The sequence below is a fragment of the Numenius arquata genome, chromosome 25 (assembly GCF_964106895.1).
Source record: "Numenius arquata chromosome 25, bNumArq3.hap1.1, whole genome shotgun sequence".
Taxonomy (NCBI): domain Eukaryota; kingdom Metazoa; phylum Chordata; class Aves; order Charadriiformes; family Scolopacidae; genus Numenius; species Numenius arquata.
Genome location: NC_133600.1, coordinates 3,096,612 through 3,113,566, shown reverse-complemented (window position 1 = coordinate 3,113,566; position 16,955 = coordinate 3,096,612). Strand labels below are relative to the sequence as shown.

Below are 16,955 nucleotides of genomic sequence, written 5' to 3'. Positions count from 1 at the left end.
CAGTGCCGTGTCACTAAAGCAAACGGCAAAAAATGGGCTCTGGACTCTTGGAGAATGAATTTTTCACAGGAGAGGTTTTTTCATACAGTAGGCAGCCAGCTTACGGATGCCATCAGGTGTGATTTGTAGGCATTATGCTGAAAAATGCCCTGCCACGTATAACTAACTTTATATTGAAATCTGTCAAATTCCCAGCATCTGTCTCGGTATGAATTCCAGGTGTTTATTACACCGTGTTTTAAAGATAAATCTTTTTTCGTGAGCTGCAGCGTGATTCTTCTGGTCGTTCTGAATTTTTCGCAGTCTTGAAAATTGTAGATCTGGTTTGTTCTCCTGCTTCTGTTACACCCCATCTCCCAGCATTCATCCCAGAATTCTGCTGACTTTTTGGCCAAGAAGGTTTAAAACAGCTTTTATCTCAATTATCTGACTCGGTACGTGTGTGTTTATAGAAGTTCTTATTGCTGTTTCTCTCTGAAGCTCCTGTCCTTTTTCAGAGTTTCATAAGATGTAGGATTTAAGGTAGTTTGCTGCTGAAAGCGCTGATGGTTTCAACTCTTTGATATAGGAGGTGGTTTAAAATGTTTGTATTTTATTTGCTTTTCTCTTTTAGGCGATGATGTCTGGAGAGCTTGATATCCTCAAAGATTGGTGCTATGAAGCGGTGAGTAAAAAAATGCCTGAAAAGGTTATGATTCTCACTTGTAAGTAGGTGTATTGTACCTTCTGTGCTTGCAAGCTGTCCTACTGTCATATCTAGGGTGTTGCTTACCTGCCCTGCCCAGCTGCTTCCCTGTGTAACGTCTTCATACAATAAAACGCTAAGGCAGGCAGGTGTAGATGCCGGGCTTCTGGAATAGTCTGGGTATGAGGGGAGAGCTATTTAGAGGCAGCAAATCGAGAAATAAACTCAAACTAGTCCAACTGACTCCGGTTCTGCGCTGCCCTTCTTGATCTGGATGGGCTTTAGCGGAGCCTGTATCCCAGCGACGGGGTGAGAAGGTGCAGAGATTTCAGCTGACCCAAAAAGGTGATGCTTTTCTGCTTGAAGGGTCAAATTCTCCCCGGAGCTACTACAGACACACAGCTCTGCTGCAATATCCCAGCAAATAGTCCTGGCAGGCTGACGTTGTTCAGAAATTGCAGCATAGATCATCTGCAGCCTGGATAATCTCACTGCAGAAAACTGAATTTTTCTTTGTTGGGATAGATTTTCAGTTGGATAGATTTCATTGCATCCACTTCTTGAAGCAGTGAATTGGTTGCAATTCAGTGATTGTCTTATTGTCCACTTAACTTCATGAAAACAGATCCTTTCCTGACAGCACAGATGGACGTTTGTTCTGGTCTTCGCCCTGCTCCAAAATAATTGTGTTGGAGGCAACGCAGACTCATACTTTTCCTGTTTCTAAATAATTTAACTGCTTAAAATGAATGTTTTCCTTACTGATCACCACCACCAGAGGGCTGGAAATGCACACACTGGAAGAGGCAGTTTTTTTAATTGAATGTCTTTTGTTGTTGTTAGTCGTGATGAACATCTTTGTAACAATATTGCAGTACGTAAGAGTAAGGTTACTTTATGTTTAATGCAGTCTGAAAGTAAAGAAAGTTCTTTAGTGGTTCAAGCAACCTTTGAAATGACACCATGGGATTCCTCTCCAGTCTCTAGAGGGAAGTAGCAGATTCACTGCAGTTTATAAGACAAAAAGCAAACCCTTCTAAGCTTGTTGTCGTTATAAATTAAGCTCACGAGTCGAGAATCATCCATAAAATAAGCCAAGGGAGGAAAGGAGAGTCCTATTAATGTGAATGCAGGAGATAAAGGCTCTTGAACGGAGTCATATCGCAGGTGTTAAGTGTGTGATATTGACCACTAAAGTGTTGGAATACAAACCAGTAAAGCAAAAACTTATTTAAGTGGCAGGCAGATGGAGCCAGTTGCAGGTTGCTGTCAGCAACTGGCTCAGGTGTAGTTTGTGGTTCCTGGAGCTGTCTCTGCCTCCTGTCCTCAGAACCCCTGCTCCGTAACTCCACCTTCACTCCAGTGACTTTGCCAGTAGCTTCTGTGGAATATTTGCATTTAAATGCTGGTGATGAAGGTTAGAAGAGATCCATGAAGGCAGGGACTGCCTCCTGTTTGTTTGAGACCTGCCAAGAATACAGTGATAATGCTGGAAGCCAGTAGAAATTCACTATTCCCAACAACAGTTCTCGATGCATAAATAATGAAGCATATGTACGTATGCCTAAAATGAGCCAGGAAATACTGGTCTCCCTCCAGGGTCTGGCTGGGTGTTAGGAAAATAGCTTGGTTTCCAGACTCTTTCTCCTTGTCTGCTGTCAAATCAGAATCCTAAGTGCCTTGGCTCTCAGGTGCCGTCGGTTTATGTACGTACTCTGTTGTGAATGATGGATCTCCTGTTCTGGCCACGGGAGGTGGGATTTTTAGTGAGAATTTGGTTATGTGAAGCCCAGAGCATTTGATGCAGCTGTTTGACATCTTGCAAGACATACGTGTTTGGCATATTTGCAAAAAACTGACTTTTACCTTTTTTTGGTGGTTCTCTCTAAGCAGAAAATCCTTTTTTCTTTGTGACAGAACAAATGCAAACGTGTAACACAAGTTTGTTGCTTCATTTAGACTTACAGTCAGCTTGCCCATCCAATCCAGCAAGCCAAAGCAATGGGGCTCCAGTTCCACTCCAGGATTCTTGACATTGACAACATCGACGTGAGTGTCCTTTTCTGTATTTCACCTTGGGGGGACGAATTAGAAACTCGTGACCTGAGGAGGGGGTTTCTTTACTCTAACTGTGGGATTTTTTGCCTCGTGCCACTCTTTTTTGCCATTTCTGCTCACAGAGGGACACATCTGGGTCCTTCCAGATGCTGCTGGAAGGGAGAGGTTGGACTAGATGATGTTCTAACCCCTACAGTTCTGTGATTCTCACGGGACAGACTTGCTGCTGTGTGATCAAGCCTAAGTTACAGCCTTGTGGGTTGTCTCCTCTCTGTCAGGGCACCTTGGGCTTAATCGCCAGCAGCTGAGAAAGGCTGACGAGAAAGGCAAATAGCAGTGACCTGGTGCTTCCATGAAGGGCTTTGTAGGTGCTTGCTCTGGCTGATAATGAGCAGTACATCTGTGACTCAAGGTTGTGCCGGAATGGCTACTAGAGAGAATTAACTGCTCTTCTGGGTGGCTCTTGATGAGTGGGGAGGAAATTGCACCTGTGAGTGGAGCCGTTTCCTCCTTAGGAGCAGTCGGAGACTGTGGCCAAATGTCTGCACAGTCCCCATGCTCTCTGCGTTCCCCTTTATTGAGGAGCCTGAGATGTTATTGTTCTACTTAGCAGTAAGTCTACAGTAGTACTTCTATTTAATTAAGTCGTTAGTGTAATCTATCGCCGGCTCCCAAGTTTTCTTTCAGATTTTTCTTTTCTGCAATGGAAAAAGCATCTCAAAGAAATGACCACCTTTAGTCAGACCTTTCATACCCCGTAACCACCTCTGCCTCAAAGGGGATGTCTGAGGGGCGGAGGGGAACGTTAGCACTTGGAAACACATGTGGAAATAGTCTGAACTCAGATCTAGTGTTTGCCTTTGTCATCAAAGGTGCTGACTCAAAGCCAGCAACGTTCAGTGCGTGTTTCTGTTTGAACCAAATATTCTGGTCCAATATAATCCAGCCATGCAGTATTATCCTCAATAAAATTATGAGGTGGATCCATTCAGTTACCATAAAGCCAAGTGCAGGGTCATTCCTGTGGGAACAGAGAACACAGAGCTATTTCACAGGGGTCTAAACCCAGCGGTGATGTGGTCCAAGGTAAGGAAGTGGAGGATTTGAAGAATTCAGGTAGGAATTCTACGGAGAAGAGAAGGCTGAGGGGGAGACCTTATCAATGCTTAGAAGTGTCTAAAGGGTGGGTTGAAGGAGGAGGGAACCAGACTCTTTTCAGTGGTTGCCAGTGAGAGGACGAGGGGCAACGGGCACAAGTTGGAACATAGGAAGTTCCACTCAAATATGAGAAAAAACTTCTTCAGGGTGAGGGTGCCAGAGCCCTGGAACAGGCTGCCCAGGGAGGGTGTGGAGTCCCCTTCTTTGGAGATTTTCAAGACCCGCCTGGATGCAGCCCTGAGTAACGTGCTCTGACATGCTCTGGGCAATCCTGCTTCGGCAGGGGAGTTGGACTAGATGATCTTTATGGTCCCTTCCAACTCTAAAAATTCAGTGAAATTCAGTGAAAATTCAGTGAACGGAAATGGAGCCTGGTGATAAAAGGATGCTGTTCAGAAAGTGAGAGCTGTTCCAGATGTTGTCAGGTGTATTGGCTGCCCAGATGTTGCTTACTTGTGCTGCAAGACAAGAAGCTGGGAAGAATTCAGCAACCATCATGGAAAAAAGAGCTAATGAAGTCTGCTGCTGCTGGTGGGTTGCTGAAAGGCAAACTGCTGAGAGTGGTTTCTCTGTATCTGCTGCCCTTTGCAGGAATCTCTCCTTTTGTGCCCACATCATTAAAAACCTGGAGCGGGTGCAGGAGAGCTCCAGAAACACGTCAGGAAATGCCCTGCAGTGAGAGACTTAGTGTGACCTGTGTAGCCCTACAAAAGAGCAGCAGGAACCGACTTGATTAATGACCACATATCTTCTCAGGGAGCAAGGAGATCATCTCCAGGGCATCTCCTAACACGAAAAGCTAATGTCTGCTCCTCTTCCTACAACCGTTTTGCCTTTTGGTCGTGATAAAATTCTCATTTTCTCTCATCCCTCTGGGTCCGGAGGAAGCCCTTCCTGCCTTTTTGGTGACTCTGGGTATTAACCACAAGCACGTGCCAAACGAGCAGGAAAATTTCTGTGGCCTGTGCAATTCTCTTGATTATCTTCAGTGATAAATAATGTGGTCTAACGAAATTAAAGCTAAGGAAGTAATAAACACAATTGCTTTTTTCCTAAGCATCTTATTTAAATCAAAGGTTTTTCTGTATTGTCTGGAAGACTCAATTCCATTGTGTGCTAAATAACTTTTTAACTTTTTTCCTCTGTTGATGCTAATTAGTATAGAGCTGTGCACGGATTCTGGGTAGTGACTGGGAAGACATTTTTTTATTAACGACTTAATAGGGAAGGTGCTGGAGCCCCTCTGCTGTGAGGACAGGATGAGAGAGTTCAGGGGGTTCAACCTGGAGAAGAGAAGGCTCCAGGGAGACCTTCGAGCCCCTTCCAGTCCCTCAAGGGGCTCCAGGAAAGCTGGGGGGGGACTCTGGATCAGGGAGGGGAGCCATAGGAGGAGGGGAAAGGGTTTGACACTGAAAGAGGGGAGATTGAGCTGAGATGTGGGGAAGAACTTCTTTGCTGTGAGGGTGGTGAGAGCCTGGCCCAGGTTGCCCAGAGAAGCTGTGGCTGCCCCATCCCTGGAGGGGTTCAAGGCCAGGTTGGAGGGGGCTTGGAGCAAGCTGGTGTGGTGGGAGGTGTCCCTGCCCAGGGCAGGAGGTGGGACTGGGTGGCCTTTAAGGTCCCTTCCAACCATAACCATTCTATGATTCTTTTAGATGCCTGTATTTTTGCATGAAATTTCTCAAGAAAATTACGCCTTAGCTGGAAACTGATTGATACGGAACATAAACAAGTGCAGTTCGTGAGAAAGGGGGATAAAGGGTGTTGTGTGTTTAAATTTTTAAATGCATTTCCCCGGGGGAGATTTATGGGAGTGTGTTGAGTGATCTCATCCAGAAAAACAGTTTAGTGAGTTTAGAAAAAAACCAACCAAAACATTTAGAAGATTTAAGGGAATTCATGTGCTGCAAAGTTGGCAGCATTAACATTAAAATCAGGTCTTTCAAACATAAGCATCTGAACTCCTGTTCCAGGTACTTGCTAAGAGCTCTCTGATCCACGAGACGACTACGGCCTTTAAATTTAATGGGATTTTGCATTCTTGATATTTCTCCGGACTATTTATTTGACTGCCTAGATGTAGTTTTTAAGTATGTGACTTGTGGAACGGAGTTTCTGAGCTTAGTATTATCACTCGTCCTACACTGTCTTGATTATAGAGGATTTTTTTTGGCATCATAGTACTAAAAAAATAAAGCAATACCAGTATGGAAGGGTTGGTGCCTGTAAGGGGTACAGTGATATGGTCCTCCACCTCCTTGGAACCCATGTGCACATTTATGTTGTCAAATTATGGATGCCAATTGGTGTCATATTCAATGTCTTGTCATGGGAATTGGTCTAATGAAGAGTTTTTGATCCTTGGGTGGGAGGCGTTACCCATTGCTGACCCGGAATCATGGAATTGTCAGAGTTGGAAGGGACCTCTAGAGATCATCTAGTCCAACTCCCCTGCTGAAGCAGGATTGCCCAGAGCACATCACTCAGGACTGCATCCAGGTGGGTCTTGAAGATCTCCAGAGCAGGGGACTCCACACCCTCCCTGGGCAGCCTGTTCCAGGGCTCTGGCACCCTCACCGTGAAGAAGTTTTTCCTCATATTTGAATGGAACTTCCCATGTTCCAGCTTGTGCCCGTTGCCCCTCGTCCTGTCACTGGGAACCACTGAAAAGAGTTCGGCTCCATCTACCCTCAACCCACCCTTTAGATACTTGTAAGCATTAATAAGGTCTCCCCTCAGCCTTCTCCTCCCCAGGCTAAAGAGTCCCAGCTCTTTGAGTCTTTCCCCATCGGGGAGGTGCTCTAATCCCTCAATCATCTTAGTTGCCCTATGTTGGACTCTCTCCAGCAGTTCCCTGTCTCTCTTGAACTGGGGAGCCCAGAACTGGACACAGTATTCCAGTTGTGGCCTCACCAGTGCAGAGGAGAGGGGGAGAATGACCTCCCTCGACCTACTGGCCACACTCTTCCCTACGCAGCCCAGGATTCCACTGGCCCTCTTGGCAACAAGTGCACATTGCTGGCTCATGGATAGTTTACTATCTACCAGGACCCCCAGATCCTTCTACCTCCGAAGTGCTTTCCAGCAGGTCCACCCCTAACCTCTATTGGTGTCTGGCATTCTTCTTCCCCAGGTGCAGGACCCTACACTTGCCCTTGTTGAACCTCATTAGGTTCTTCTCTGCCCATTAAGTTCTTCTCTGACCCAGTCAGGCCAGTTCCAGACGCCCAGTGTGCTCTGGGACGGTGAGAGTTACTGCAGAGCCGGGGAACCGATCCCGCTGCAGTGAGCGAAGGGCATTGCAGTAGTGCTGAGTCTTCCCCTTGGGAGAGTAAAATAGAAATATATATATATATATATATATGCCTTTGTGAATTATGGCACGGTCTTGTAACTGTCTCTTGTAATGCGTTCTTTATTATGGGATAAAATGCGATGTTTTTTGAAACAATATCTCTCATACACAAAAGAGTATTATCACACTCCCTTAAATCTGAGGTAGGACGATTACCTTTTTGGGTGATGTAGCCAGTAACTGCAGAGTTACTCAAAAGGAAGAGGTTATTCTGTAGCATCCTGTGTTTCCCACAACAGAGGCAGAAAGGCGGTTGTATTTTTTTTAAGAGTACAATTAGTGAAAACAAAGCCTAATTTTCCATTCCTCCCTGCATTTCAGTTAGTAAGTTCTTCAAATATTTAATGGAGTGATCTTAGAATAGAGAAAATAATCCTGTCATTCTCACCTTGAGGTCTTTCTGCTGCTTAGTTCTTTTTACCTAGTTCGGTACAACTTTATGTCGAAGATTCATTTAAAAGCAAGAGAAAAAAAAAGCTTCAGTTGATGCACTTCCTTCAGAAAATGCCCCTTTTTTTTAGAGCAAGGTTTCTTTTATTTTTGGTTTTGAGTTTGGAAATAATGGAACAGAGCTTGTTCATGTTTCCCAGATTTTTAGACTTGGAAAAACGATGAAAACTTTCGGAACAATTTTGGGAAAGCTTTTATTGGGGAAAATTTTAGAGGGGAAAGTTGGGGGGGGGGGGAATACTTTGCAGTAAGGTCTATGGCATCTGTATTAACAAAGCAGATATAATCTGATTAAAATAACTAGATTCGGGGAGAAGATGGGATTGTTACCTGTGTCGAGCCATAGCAGTTGTGTTAAATACTTGATGCTTTTATGTTAATCTGCAGAAATCGCCTAGTTTTCTGATGGAATTTTCTTTCATTGCAGCTGGCCATGGGGAAGATGATGGAGCAGGGACCAGTATTAATCATCACTTTCCAGGCTCAGGTCGTGATGGTCATTAAGAACCAGAAAGGGGAGGTGGTGGAAGGTGATCCGGTAAGTGATGCTTGCGGGCTGTGTATGGTTTCCCGGGTGCCCCCAGGTCCTCTCGGTCGCTGCACCCAGAGCCCTGGGTGTCGCACCTACCCCATTGACCAGTATGAACCATATTCCATCCTGTGGGTAAGCTCGGTGTGGGCTCTTTATTCTTGTCAGGCTCTTGAAGTGTTACAACCCGTTAATTGAGAATTACCGTGTGTGAGGAGAGTGAGCAAACGCCTAGAAAGGAGAGAAAAAGGGTATTTTAAATTCACAGCGAGGAGAGGAGCTGGAGCTGTGACCACCAGCAGTGCTTTCCCTCCCAGTTGCTGCCCTGCCTGGCCAGCACGCTCCCTGCCTGCGTTATAGCCCGAGTTCTGCTCCTTTGGCACCCTCTGGGACAGAATTAAGCTATCCTGTTGTAGATTAAAGCTCTGTCACGCAGCTTCCACCTCCTCCTGTTCTTTTTTTCCCCTTTTTCCTTTTATAAAGGGCACTGTAAGAACAGAGCTGGAGTTAAATCATTTGCAGGGGATGAGGAAAATCACTGATTTAATTATTTTGGCTACTGCCTCGCTACACAAAATATCTTACAGCGCCGTAAGCCTTCCACGAAGCTCTCCCGTATCCTGTGGTATTAAATGCTGTGTATGGCTGAGCTTCTAATGGGAATCTCTGGTTTGTGGAGCGGCTGGTACTTCGCTGTGGTTTAGTTTTAACACGACAGGTCCAGCTGCCTCTTCTCTTAGGAGTGATTATAAACGGGGCCCTGTCACACGCAACATGCTTGTTACCAGAGTTAATGATGCAGCAGGCTCGAGGAGCCCGTGTATTTTCTGGAATAGCTTTATTCTGGAGCATCTCGCCATCCAGACACCTCTGGCTTGTATTGTGTCCGTGCAATTTTTAAGTAGCTTAATGATACATAATGGGGGACATTGTGAGATGCCTGGAGCTGGCGGTTTCTAGCAGACTTCCATTAAAATTAATACGTGCATTTAATAAATATTGGCTTTTTGCGACTGTTCTCTAGTCCAGGCTGTAAGTTTACAAAAAAAAAAAGGGACTAATTTTAATGATGGGGCCCATCTGGACTGATTTATAACCTGTCACATCGACTGCAGGGGGGGGAACAGCTGATATAGTGATTTCTTGCATTAAATTACTGCATTCCTAGAAGATAGATATTGATGTGATAATTATTGAACAGGATATCAAAGTCCGTTTGCTGTCTGATTGCTCTGGAGCAGCAATAAATCAAGGAGATGCATTAAAATTCTCCACTGGAAACAAAACTTCAGCTTTAATCAAATGTCAGCTGCGGGCTGGGCTGGTAACTATGATTTGGTGTTAACTGCTGAGCTGCTCCCGTGGAGCGCTGAACAGATGACCTTCTAGGGAAAAGGAGCCTCAAATTGTAAACCCTTTAAATAGAAATATGCTTGTAATTGTGGTGGTATTTTACCCAGTTGCAGTTGTTAAAAGTCCCCGCTGCTGTGCTGGGAGCTCATCCCCAGTGAGATGTGCGGGGACCAGGCGGCCGGTGATGGGGTCGGAAAAGGTGTAGTTGATGTTGGGCATCCCCATGGAGTGCCCTAAAAACAGTCTCGGAAGATGAGGCCTTAGACAACCCAGCACTGCGAAGTCACAGAATGATATGGGATTGGAAAGGACCTCTGGAGATCATCTCCTCCAACCCCCTGCCAAAACAGGGTCACCCAAAGCAGGTCCCACAGGAACGTGTCCAGGTGGGGTTTGGAATGTCTCCAGAGATGGAGACTCCACCACCTCTCTGGGCAGCCTCTTCCAGGGCTCTGCCACCCGCAAAGGAAAGAAGTTCCTCCTCATGTTTAGATGGAACTTCCCATGTTCAAGTTTGTGCCCGTCACCTCTTGTCCTGTCCCTGGGCACCACTGAAAAAAGACTGGCTCCATCCTCCTGACACCCCCCCTTGAAGTATTTATAGGTGTTGATCAGATCCCCCCTCAGTCTTCTCTTCTCCAGACTAAACAGACCCAAGTCCCTCAGCCTTTCCTCATCAGAGAGATGTTCTAGGCCCCTCATTGTTTCTAGGGGGAAGTCAAGGGAATCTTTTTCAGGTTCTATCCTGAAGGACAGTGAGATGGGACCCTGTTTGTCACAGCAGATTCTGGGATTAAAGGACAGGTTTGGACAGATTTTTGCCCTGTGTGGTAGAAATCTGCGTTTGGGAGTCCACACGTCTGCTGTCCCACTTTCTGTGAATATATGCGGCAGCACGCGCCCTACGTTGAGGATTAAGGTGTACCCTATTAATAATAAAAGCACCAGATCAGAGACCCAGAAATCTCGCCGCTTTGGAAACACGTAATTTTTATGTTTCGTCACGTCTTGTTTCCAGGAAGAAAGCCCCGCTGCTCGATCCGTACCGCAGGCTGCGGGATCGCCAGCGGCTCTAAGCTCATCTGCTATTCATCCCTTCAGAAATCCCGTCTTCATCAACATAAACTTTTCCAGACGTGGCAGAGCTTTGATGCCGAAGCGTGTGATTAAATTGCCTTTCATACACGATCTCATGAAATGAACTTTGAAAATCACACCAATCATAGCAATTAAGGTTCCGCTGGCAGCGTTAAATCAGTTGTGTTACCCCCTTCATCGTGAGCTTATACTTAGTGTTTTATACTCCGGAAAGACCCCTTTGCAAAGCTCAATGTACAGCCTGTCTGGAGCAGGCAAAGGTTTGGGTGTTATTCTTTTCTTGTCCCCTCTGCTTTTCCTTCTCTGGTATCCCCAACTCCTGCCTGACTCCAGGTTTCAGTTCCCTCTGAGCAGAGCTGAAGCGAGTTCTTCTCTTGAAACACCGAGCAAGAGAAAAAAAATAAATGACTTTACAATACGTGATATTTCTGAAGCGTTAATTTTCTAACGACTGGCCTGATACAGAAAGTCTCCCCCCTCACATTCCCGTACCTAAATTATAACCTATAAAGATTCACACATTCGATCAAAACCGTAGTAGTTAAGCACCCGTCTGGGAGCTGAGCCAACGCGCAGCCTGATCCCTCAGTGATACTTCCTTATCTGAGCGAAATACTCTCCCTGGTTAATGGTTAAATGATAAAAATCAAAATAACCTTTGATTTGCAGAAGGGCTCTGGGACGCCGTGCCAGATTTTGGCTCCCGGCAGCCCCGTCTCCGATGGGCAGCGTCCCCTCTCTCCTGGGAGAGGCAGAGACCGGGGCACAGGCAGCGGCAGGGACTCTCTGGGGAGTTGGTTTCATAAGACCGTGAGCAATGGCCTCGGGATGTGCTGAGATACGGCTTTCAGCCTGATTCACTTACTATGAACAAAACTGCTGGCGTTCTCATTACATGCATCGAGGATGGAAAAGATGGAAAAGCTTGTAGGTGGTTTTTTTTTTTTTTCCCCCAGTCTGTGACCCTGGATGGTGAAAGCCGTGTTTGCGCAGCAAAGATTTGATTGCAGAATTAGCGTGTGTCTGTGGCTGCACTTGGTATGATAGGATTTTCATTGATAAATGCTGGGGTTTTTTGCTCTCTCTCTCTCTCCTCGGACCTGGTGATGAGAATTTCTGGATAATTTGAGCTGCTGAGATTGAAGCGTGAGAGTTAGCGATACAGATACGGGGAGGGGGGACGCAGCTCAGGCTGATGGGGGAGAGCCAGAGTCGCAGCCACAGGAAAGAGCCTAAACTTGCTTGAAGGTTACAGAGAGCGGTGTGGCCTGGCACTGAACCAATTTGAAACCAGAAATTTATAGTTAAAAATAAGGTCAAATATTATCAAACGATCCTTGTTTGGGGACCTTGGGGCTTAGAACCAGAGAGCAAAAGATACCAGAGAGAAATTCTTTGCTGTGAGGGTGGTGAGGCACTGGAACAGGTTGCCCAGGGAAGCTGTGGCTGCCCCATCCCTGGAAGTGTTCAAGACCGGGCTGGATGGGGCTTGGAGCAAGCTGGTCTGGTGGGAGGTGTCCCTGCCCACGGCAGGGGGGTTGGAATTCGATGATCTTTAAGATCCCTTCCAACTCTAACCATTCTATGATTCTGTGAAAATGATGAGGATGATCTCTGGAGGAAGGGTGGAGTGTGTCCCCATCAACGCTAGGTCTGTGAGCATCAGGCAGGCTCTAACACCAGGATTTTCCTTGCAGGACAAGGTTCTGCGGATGCTGTACGTGTGGGCGCTCTGCAGAGACCAGGACGAGCTCAACCCCTACGCTGCCTGGAGGCTGTTGGACATTTCCTCATCGAGCACGGAGCAGGTTCTCTGAGCAGAATCCCATCCCAGGGCTTCCCGTACCTCTCTTGAAGCGACACCATCCGAACTCACGCCGATCTGCCGTGTGATGGACCCTGCGGGAGAGGGAGGCAAGATGGATTCCTTTCCAGAAGAATAGACTAATTTGATGTGCCCTCGTTATACCCATCCCCGTAACGAACTGGACGGGTCTGACATCTCTGCCTTACGCTTCGCTGTGTAGTATCGCACTGTAAGGGTGTACGGTAGATCCCAACGTGAAATGTCTTAAGACACTCGCAGCTGCTGTCGGCTCCTTTTTTAATTGTGGCTGAAGGAGGCTGGGTTGGGTCCTGTGTGTTTCCCAGCCCTTCCAGTGATGGACGGAGGTGGGTATCGGAGAGTGAGATGTGACAGGTCTGGTTCCCATCCGCTGTCATCCTCTGGTGGCCTGAAAGCATCCCTGAAAAGAACTTAGAGGTGCTTTTAAGGCACGTTGGTCTTAGCTGACATACATCTCCTGTACAGAGTTGCACCAATAAGCCTTCTGTTGCTGCAGTGTCTTGCACTTTACCGAACCAAATACAATCAGGACTTTGCACGAGACTCTTGGTTGGGATGGCGCGGGGTCAGGATGGAGACGTTGGCACCATCAGGCGGGTTCTCGAGGCCGGTTGCGGGGTGGAGTTTGCTGCCCGTGATAATATTTGTATATCCACAGCTTTGCAAGGGGGAACGTTATTGTTTCTGGGGTTCTGTTCATTGTGTCAGCTGGTCCCACTAAACGCACAGTTCGTTTCTCTTGGGTTAATCTGATGGTGTGGGGGAGACGGGCTGTAACTGGTAACGAGGAAGCAGGCAGCTCTGGAGCAGTGGTCAGGAGCGGGGACGGACAGACTGGCAACAAATGGGTAAATAAAACACAAGTACAGGTAGAACATCACTCCTTGTAGCTCAGGTGTTGTGCGAGATGAGAAAAGAGGGTGCAGTTCACACACCTACTGTGTGAAGTGCATTACGAGCGTGGTTTTCTTCACCGGATGGACTTGTGCTTCAGGGGGTGACACACCTGGCCTGGGGGTCCCAGGTGGCAACTGGGAGACGTCAGAGGGTGAGCTGCTGGCATGTTTACACGGACTCTTGGTTCTGGGCTTCTGCTGGAGGCTCAGTGTGGGGTTTTAGCGTGGGTCAATGCATCAACTGCCTCCCCTTAATGGAAAGTGAGGCTGAGGGGGGGAAATTGATGGTGGAGTAGGAAATCAAAGCACTGATCTGCTGCTGTGTCCTGCCCGTGCTCAAACCAGGGTGATGCAGGAGAGCGCTTCCCTGACATTATGATTAAAGAGAATAATTGCCAGTTCTTCCTTTCTTGTGAGTGTCCGGATCGGTTCCTTTGAAGGCAGATGGGATTACCTCCCAGCCCTTGGGTGAGACGTTTAACTCGAGCAGCTTTCTTAGAGTGCGAGGCCATGAGTGTGGCAAATTCAGCAGCAGAAGCTGCCCTGTCCCCTCAGAAGATGCCCAGACCTGCTGTCTGGTTGCCACGCTGGGTGTTTCTGTCTCTCTCGGGGCAGGCTGTGGGTGGGACACGGTCCCTGCTGCCTCCCTCATCCCACGGTTTTCTGCCAGCGAAGTAATTCCAGATTTTTACTCCAGTCAGGAGGATGGGGCCAGACTCTTCTCCGTGGTGCCCAGAGATAGGACACGGGGCAACGGACACAAACGAACATGGGAAATTCCATCTGAACATGAGGAGGAACTTCTTTCCTGTGAGGGTGGCAGAGCCCTGGAAGAGGCTGCCCAGAGAGGTGGTGGAGTCTCCTTCTCTGGAGACATTCAAACCCCACCTGGACACGTTCCTGTGGGACCTGCTCTGGGTGACCCTGCTGCGGCAGGGGGTTGGAGGAGATGATCTCCAGAGGTCCCTTCCAACCCCTACAACTCTATGCTCCTTTTGGGTGCTGTTGGGGACTCAGGTGGGGCTCTGGGAATCATGTGGCTGCCTCTCTGCTTGGCAGAGCCTCAGTGGGATGGGATGAGCCTCGATGCTTTGCAACCTTTCTCCACATCTTATGGGTCCTGACAGCATCCTCCATAGCACATGGGAAGGTGTTTCCGTGTGCAGGATCCTACCCGAGGGGGAGCCCATTTTCCCATTCTCCTGGGACATCCCTCGTCCCCAAACCTTTAGCTCTCCGTTAAAGGGACAGTGGAGGGACTTCACTTGTTGCATCTCAGTGGGAAGTGCAACTTAATTAAATATCCCAAGAGCTAAACTATAATTATCTTGGGATTTTATTATTTTAAAACAATTACAAGTATCAACCCGCTGGGAGGTGCAGATAGTTTTGGATAGAAAGACGGCGCCCAGCCTGCACGTAGCGGGGAGAGGATTTTAAATTATTTTTAAATACTTCTCAGGAGTGAGCAGATTTACAGCGGGCTGTAAATATTTTGCAGCACTGAGTGATAGCAGCCCCGCACGGGCCTGGGTTTGCTGGCAGCCGCCACCACGGCGCTGCTGTAAAGGCACCGGTGTGTGGCGAGATCTCGGTGGGGCTTGTAAATCTCTCTAAAAAAAGATGATGATGAATCAAGTCGGTACAGGGAGAGCACCCGGGACGGGGAGATCTGCACCCATGGGCTGCGTCTCGGAGCTCGGTCTCTCTGGGCTGGTCCCCTGGGGATTAAATACAATAATAATAATAGTAATAATGATGATGATGATGATAATAATAGAATAAATAATGTAAACTGCTCTGGTCCCAGTGCAAAGGGCAGAGTTTCATGGGGATGAAGGTCTTGCAAAGATGGGGCTGGGGTTGAGATGGAGCCAGTGGTGGTAGGGCAGGACTTAAAGGGGGGGTGTCAGGAGGATGGGGCCAGTCTTTTTTCAGTGGTGCCCAGGGACAGGACAAGAGGTGACGGGCACAAACTTGAACATGGGAAGTTCCATCTAAACATGAGGAGGAACTTCTTTCCTGTGAGGGTGGCAGAGCCCTGGAACAGGCTGCCCAGAGAGGTGGTGGAGTCTCCATCTCTGGAGACATTCAAACCTGCCTGGACATGTTCCTGTGGGACCTGCTCTGGGTGACCCTGCTGTGGCAGGGGGTTGGAGGAGATGATCTCCAGAGGTCCCTTCCAACCCCATAGCATTCTGGGATTCTGTGACCTCTGGAAGCGCTGGTCCAACCTCCTGCTTGGAGCAGCTTTGGAGACGCCGAGGGATGGATGTGGGACCTGGAACTGGTTGATCCTGTGGCCACAGGGTCTTGGTGGCATATTTTATCTGCCCGTGCCTCGCCAGCCTCACCTGCTGAGTGAAGCTGCTTCTCCTACAAGAACCAATGGAAACCCAAAAATACCTGCAGGGAAGTGTCACCGTCCAGCGGCCACACGTGGGCTGTGCAGGGGCTGAGCCAGGCCGGGAGCGAATGGTCACTGCAGAAACCTGACCGCTGAAAGGGCAGAAATACCTGGAAAAAGTCACATCTTCCCACCCAAGGGCTAGAGGTGAGGCTGGGGGTGGCTCGGGAGGGAGGCTGGTACCCCGTGCCACCGAAGGCTTCCTTAACCACAGCCTTTGCCTTCTAATATTTCCCGTACTTTTTTTTTTTTTTTGCACAGAGGTGTTTTGAAAAACTTTCCTACTCGATAAAGATATTTGGGATCATTGTGACGATGTCGCAAATGATAGAATCATAGAATCATAGAATGGTTAGAGTTGGAAGGGACCTTAAAGATCATCGAGTTCCAACCCCCCTGCCCTGGGCAGGGACACCTCCACTAGAGCAGGTTGCTCCAAGCCCCATCCAGCCTGGCCTTGAACACTTCCAGGGATGGGGCATCCACAGCTTCTCTGGGCAACCTGTTCCAGTGCTTCACCACCCTCACAGGAAAGAATTTCCTCCTAATATCTAATCTAAATCTCCCCTCTTCCAATTTAAAACCGTTACCCCTTGTCCCGTCACTACATTTCCTGACAAAGAGTCCCTCTCCGGCTCTCCTGTAGCTCCCTTCAGATATTGGAAGGCTACTATGAGGTCTCCCTGGAGCCTTCTCTTCTCCAGGCTGAACAACCCCAGCTCTCTCAGCCTGTCTTCACAGGAGAGGTGCTCCATCCCTCTGATCATCTTCCTGGCCCTCCGCTGGACCCGTTCCAACAGGTCCATGTCCTTCCTGTGTTGAGGACTCCAGAGCCGGACACAGCATTCCAGGTGGGGTCTCACGAGCGCAGAGCAGAGGGGCAGAATCACCTCCCGCGACCTGCTGGCCACACTGGCCACACTGCTCTTGGTGCAGCCCAGGATGGGGTTGGCCCGAAGTTGATTCGACGTTACCCACTTTAATAATTTTACCACCACGTTCATTCTATATATTGAAAAAAAAAAAAAAAAAAAAAAAGGGGATTTATGTCTTTTCCTGGATTATCCGCTGCAGGGAAGCCGTCGTTCCTGCTGCTTTGGGCAACAAGACTCTTCCAGCGGCC

The 16,955-nt window shown here is 47.9% G+C and overlaps 1 protein-coding gene across 1 annotated transcript in view; it reads left to right on the top strand.

Moving 5' to 3' along the window:
• TIMM44 (translocase of inner mitochondrial membrane 44) overlaps positions 1-13,826 on the top strand; it is a 28,467-nt gene extending 14,641 nt beyond the window's left edge. The window contains exons 10-13 of the mRNA XM_074163759.1: positions 614-664; positions 2,645-2,734; positions 8,131-8,241; positions 12,381-13,826. Of these exons, the coding sequence (XP_074019860.1) occupies positions 614-664; positions 2,645-2,734; positions 8,131-8,241; positions 12,381-12,500 (372 nt within the window). The 3' untranslated portion in view covers positions 12,501-13,826. The remainder of the gene's footprint in view (positions 1-613; positions 665-2,644; positions 2,735-8,130; positions 8,242-12,380) is intronic.
• Positions 13,827-16,955: the final 3,129 nt, after the last annotated feature.